At 35.4% G+C, this 5,835-nt stretch overlaps 1 protein-coding gene across 1 annotated transcript; it reads left to right on the top strand.

Moving 5' to 3' along the window:
- The first annotated feature begins 1,889 nt into the window (after positions 1-1,889).
- Positions 1,890-5,269, top strand: LOC145275135 (small conductance calcium-activated potassium channel protein 2-like). Its single transcript, XM_080127617.1, has one exon. The coding sequence runs from the start codon at positions 1,916-1,918 to the stop codon at positions 3,398-3,400; it is 1,485 nt and encodes a 494-aa protein (XP_079983743.1). The 5' UTR covers positions 1,890-1,915; the 3' UTR covers positions 3,401-5,269.
- The last annotated feature ends 566 nt before the right edge of the window (positions 5,270-5,835 follow it).

Raw genomic sequence — 5,835 nt, 5'->3', positions numbered from 1 at the left:
AAATTTTATATAATAAATCGAATATAATATTTTAGACAAACGTTTTTTTTTTTAAATTCACGAACCCCCCCCCCCATCCCAATTTTTAAGTGTCTATTAAAAAGTAAATACTTAATTTAGTCACCCGAAAGTACATAATTATTTACTCACAAATTGAAGAGAAAAGGTCAATACATAATATATTCAAATTTAAAAAAAAAAACATCGTGTTCTTTTAGAATTTTACATGTAAAGTTTGTAGTTTAAAACCTTTTTTTAAACCACGTTATTTGTTTTTTCTTTTTAATGGAACCTTGGTCCTTGCTCCTTTAATTGAAAAAAAAATAGGGCTTGAATTACATTTTTCGAGGAGTTATAAGCTTGGAAAGACAGGGGGTCGAATAATTCACCCCTCCCATTTTGTAAATGTCTAATAATAATTAATTTAGAACCCGATAAGTACATAATTATTTACTCACAAATTGAAGAGAAAAGGTCAATACATAATATATTCAAATTTAAAACAAAAAAAAACATAGTGTTCTTTTAGAATTTTACCTGTAAAGTCCGAAGTTTAAAACCTTTTAAAAAAAAAACACGTTTTTTTTTTTAATGAAATCTTGGTCCTTGCTCCTTTAATTGAAAAAAAAATTAGGGCTTGAATTACATTTTTCGAGGAGTTATAAGCTTGGAAAGATTGGGTGGAATTATTCGCTATTTTCACGAAATTTCTGACACTGCTACTGCTTCAGTTACTGTATTAGTAAAGACGACCACATTCCAAGTCAAAATTCTTTTTTAACTAAAAAATGAATTTTACTTTTAAGCAAAAAATCTGTAAAAAATTAGAATTATCCGATTTTATGTATTTCTTTTATTTTGAAGAAACGGTTTATGTAGTTTCCTTCATTTCAAAACAAAATCAATTTCATTACACCTCTAGTCGAAACTGAATGACCACTTTTACAAATATACCGCACCCTAAACATACAAATAAAAAATAAAGCAGTCTTCGGTAGAAAATTATACTAAACACACGGAAAATTAAATGAATAAATAAATCAAGAGTTGCTTTGGGGTTAAAAACAAATCGTTCTTATATATATATATATATATATATATATATATATATATATATATATATAAGACAGGTTACAAATATTTCAATAAAATCAAAGGGAAACAAATAATGGTAGTTGTTATGATCCAACGGGTCACGTGTACATCTCGCAAGTTTAAGAATTTGGAACATTGTTGAATGGAAAGTGTTACATATGAAAAGTTCCATATTTGGAGAATTTCGAAAGTTTCAAATGATTTGTATTTATTCTTCGGACTCTTTTCATCATCATAATATGTAACGTCATATGTTGAATGGCTTACAAAAACTGACTTCCAATCTAACCTTCATCCCTCCTTCCCTCAAATTCGTCCTCATCACTTCCTCCTATGTTTTCGCGCCCGTCTACTGTGAACCGATCCTAGATAAAAACAGGAGTCTGAATAATTCAAAATTTCAATCGTTTCAAATATTTCAAAACATTATATATTCAGTTTTTTCGAAATTTTTCACATGAAAATTAATCATTTTGGATTTGGATTGTTTAGACGCCCGTTCTCATCTTTGATGTTATTCCTACAACATTTCGGCTGGTGTAACCTTCAGCCTTCTTCAAATGCTGCTTTTGCTCATAAAAATTCGTAGCTCAACAAGATGCACATGAAAAAGGTCGGATGTTACATCGGCTAAAACGTTGTGAAAGTAACATCTTAGATGAGAACAGTAGTCCGAATAATCCAAATACACAACTCATCTAAAATAATCCGAAAAAAAAACTGAATGTAATCATTAAACCGTGAATAAATCTTTATTTTCTCCTCTAATTGCTTCGTTTCTTTGCCTCTTTTGCAGGTTTGGCATCAGGACTCCACCAGGATGGAAGACATGACATCGCCTCTTGTGAAGTGTGAAGAGGAATACCCACGTTACACTGACGATCATCCGATGGATGTCCGAGCCATTAACACGACGGCCCTCGACGACGAGCTCGACTCACCGTCGGACATCATCCCGACCACAAACAGTGACAACTCATTGGCACATTGTGGTGGGGGCGGAGGCGGAGGCGCCGGCGGGGGCGGTAGCGGTACAATCGGCGGTGCCGGGAAGAGTTTCGCCAACCTTGGCTTTCGACTCCGGGAGCGGAAGCTGTTGATCGAGAAAAAACGCTGGATTGTCGACCTCGAAGTGGGGTTGGCCTTGATCGGCATCGTGATCATGGTTGTGGACACCGAGTTGTACTTCCAGAGCTACTACACCATCGACTCACTGCCTTCTCAGTGGTTGAAGCTGATGGTATCCATCAGCACAGTCGTCCTACTCTTCGTAGTATGCATGTACTACATGGTGGGCGTTCAATTGCGCATGGTTGAGCTAGGCCTACGTTCTTGGCGGCTAGCGGTTAACAAAGCAATTATCTTTAAGTTGCTGATCGAGATTGTTATTTGTTGTATACATCCGCTGCCTGTTCATATAGGCACACTTGAATTAAAGGCCCCGGAGAAGCCTGGGGTCGTGCACATCATCGAGGACCCTCTGGCAGCAGTACTTTCTATTCTGATGTTTATGAGGCTATACCTAATCGCTCGTTTCATGGTTGTACATAGCAACGTATTAATTGACAGCGCTGTACAAAGTCTGGGCACCCTTAGCAGAGTGAACATTAACGCCCAGTTCGTGTTTCGAGCCCTCATGTCAACCTGTCCCGGCTTTGTGCTTAGTATTATAATGATGAGTGTCTTTATGATTGGTTCATGGACTATGCGGGCGTGTGAGACGCACTCAGCGCCCGGAAGCGACACCCATACAATTTCCCAAGCGATGTGGTTAACGGCGGTCACGTTCCTTACTCTAGGTTACGGGGATTTAACGCCGAGTAGTCGTTGTGGGCGATTCATTGCCATCTGGACTGGGTTGATGGGCGTGGGAATCACGGCCCTGTGTGTAGCCGTCTTGGCTCGTAAATTGGAACAAACACGACCCGAGAAGTATGTTCATACCTTTCTACGACGAATGCGCCTCGACCAGCGATACAAAAACGCAGCCTCCGACGTCCTGAAGCAGGCCCTAATGATCTGGCGTCTCAAGAGGGCAGGCATGCCGGAGTGCAACGCGCAGATAATGCACCATAGGCGGAAGCTGATCGATGCCACGGCGATCATGCGCAGTGCCAAGGAGGTAAGTGGGTTGGTGCGCGAGAACACGGTCGGTATCATTGAGGTGGCAAACAGTGTCAACGAAATCTACAACTTGGTTAAAGGGATTCGAGAAGAACAGAAAATTATACAAAACCGTCTAGCGTCGCTCGAGATGCACATTATCAGGGCGAATAAGCACACAGAACAGAAACTGAAATCATGATTTGCCAGAGAAAAATTATGCAAACGGGGAGTACATAAAACAGATATGCTTTTAGTTTGGCAGAAAGAAAATTACCTCCCCTGACCTTTATTAAATCCGCCATATTTACTATGATTACGAAAACTTGCAATCTTCATGAATGATTCACAAATATTTGCTTTCATGGCAAAGACGGTTCTTTTTTTTTTTTTTTCTCTTCGGTTATTGTTATTATTACCAATACTGGTTTATATATATATATATATATATATATATATATATATATATATATATATATATATATATATATATATATATATATATATATACCCAAAACTGTTTTCAAACAAAAATGAATTTGTCTACAAAAGACGGAGAAAACTTTTCTCTTTTAACCATAAGGCATTTTTGCCAAATGTGCATCTTTATTCATCGTTTTTTCTTTTTTGTTTGTTTTTTTTATTCTCTTGTTATTATTGCAGTAACTGCCATTGGTTGGTTGTTGACTCTAGCGTTTGAAACTTTTTATCGCTGTTAAATCTAGACGATATAACCGACTGCGGTGACCAATGGTGCTGTTACCGCGGTAAATATTAATTCAGTTACTCACGTTGGAATCCAACTTTTTAAAGAATCTTCGACAAGAAACAGATTCTTTACAAAGAGCAACATACATCTCTGGTTGTTTCCTATAGTTATAGGATCGACCAGTAAATTTTGCAGAATAAGAAAAGTACCCGGAAAAGTACGAAGTTATGAAGCTTATCGTTAGTTATCGATAATTGTATCCGAGTGCTGCAGAATTATACAAAGTTTCTTAATTTAGTACATTTCCGGGGTTCCATTTCTATGGAACCAAATTTGTTGGTCACTCCGATGAGAATTGCAGTATTTTTATCATTATTGTAGCCGTTTGGATCTTTCCGTTAAATGTTTCATAGAAAATACCGGAAATCACTGATAATAAAAGTCCAAGAAAATTGAAGGATACAATACAATTGAAGACAAAATTAAAGATGTCATTTTTACGTACAGTTTTCTTTTTCGATCGATTTCAAGTTTTAAAGTTAACTACCCGAAGTTGTGCGGAACTTATTAATGTAATTTTCAAAAATGTTTCAATTCATGCAGGTAAAGGGATAAAATCTAATGTTTTATAGTTAAATAATTATCTGAATAAAATTTAGATCTTAACGTTAAAATAATGTACAAGTTACGTATAGGCGAGAAATAGACACAGAAACATGCGACGTGATAACAGAAGAGAACAGAAAATATGGAAAGGAATACTAGTAAAATTATAAATATTAAGCAGACAAATATTATTTAAACTTGTCACCATCATAACAATTCTCCCAGCCGGAATATATTTTTTTTCAAATAATCTGAATCCAACGATACTTTGGTATTATAATGCTGCAAGCAAAAAGATCAATTGGTTAGACAGAATAAAATATTGATTCTGATTAAGTATAAATTATGAAATCTGGCTGACTTAATTATATATATAAGATTAGTGGGTATTAATTGTAGAGCTGTGTATTGTTAGTGTGCATTATATAAAATTAGCATCATTCGACAAGACACGCGAAGAGGAGAAGAATTAGATGAACGTGTTAAGATTAAACAAAATGGAGACGGGGGAGATCGAAAGCAAAAGAAGAGGCCGTCCAAAGGGAGATAACAATGTAACAAAAATCTCAGTCCCTAATTCCGACTACGTATAACCACAAATCACTTTGATGAATTGCGACGGGCAAACATGTAGACTTTTGCAAACATGTGGCCTGCAAAAAAAAAAAAAAAAAAAAACTGCATTTCGTTATTGAACCGTCAAAATTGTAGTTTTTATTATTTTAAATGAATAAAAGCGCATCGTTAACTGAAAAACTGCGTTTTTTTTTTAATTCATAAAGTTTCTTTCTAGTTAAAAACTATATATCGGATGTTGTCGATTAAAGCATCTGGACGAGTGCATCTGTGAGGTAGGTGTGATTAAAACTCCACGGTTTCCTAATCTTTATGAATTAAAAAAAAACATCAATTTAAATGACTCTTAGTCTTATCGTCAGTTTTTTCTATTAAAAGAGGTGATATATATATATATATATATATATATATATATATACACACACGTTTTATTTTTTATTACCGTATTTTTCTGTTAATTTACATTATTGTTTCAGTTACTCGGCCGTTTTTTTTTGGCCGTCTGTGGCTTCCTCAGACTTTTACAGAAATGTTCGTTGTGATAGGATATATATATGTGTGTGTGTGTGTGTGTTAAGTAAGACCAATATCATGCAATAAAGTTATTAAAAGATTTTGATTATGTGCACCCCTCGTGACAAAAAAGTAATTTAAATGACTCTCAAGTGGTTATAAAGGTTTTTACATGCCTGTATTGTGAAATTTTAACCATTGATTAAAAAAAAACTGATTGAAACGAAACGTGC

This window comes from Euprymna scolopes, unplaced genomic scaffold (assembly GCF_053919585.1).
Source record: "Euprymna scolopes isolate OS-2025 unplaced genomic scaffold, ASM5391958v1 sca613, whole genome shotgun sequence".
Classification (NCBI taxonomy): Eukaryota; Metazoa; Mollusca; class Cephalopoda; order Sepiida; family Sepiolidae; genus Euprymna; species Euprymna scolopes.
Note: the sequence above shows the minus strand (reverse complement) of the source record. Positions and strands in the feature narration are given on the sequence as shown.

Bases quoted from the DNA above. Each gene is read 5' to 3' on its own strand.
- LOC145275135 (XM_080127617.1), top strand. From the start codon at position 1,916: ATGGAAGACATGACATCGCCTCTTGTGAAGTGTGAAGAGGAATACCCA.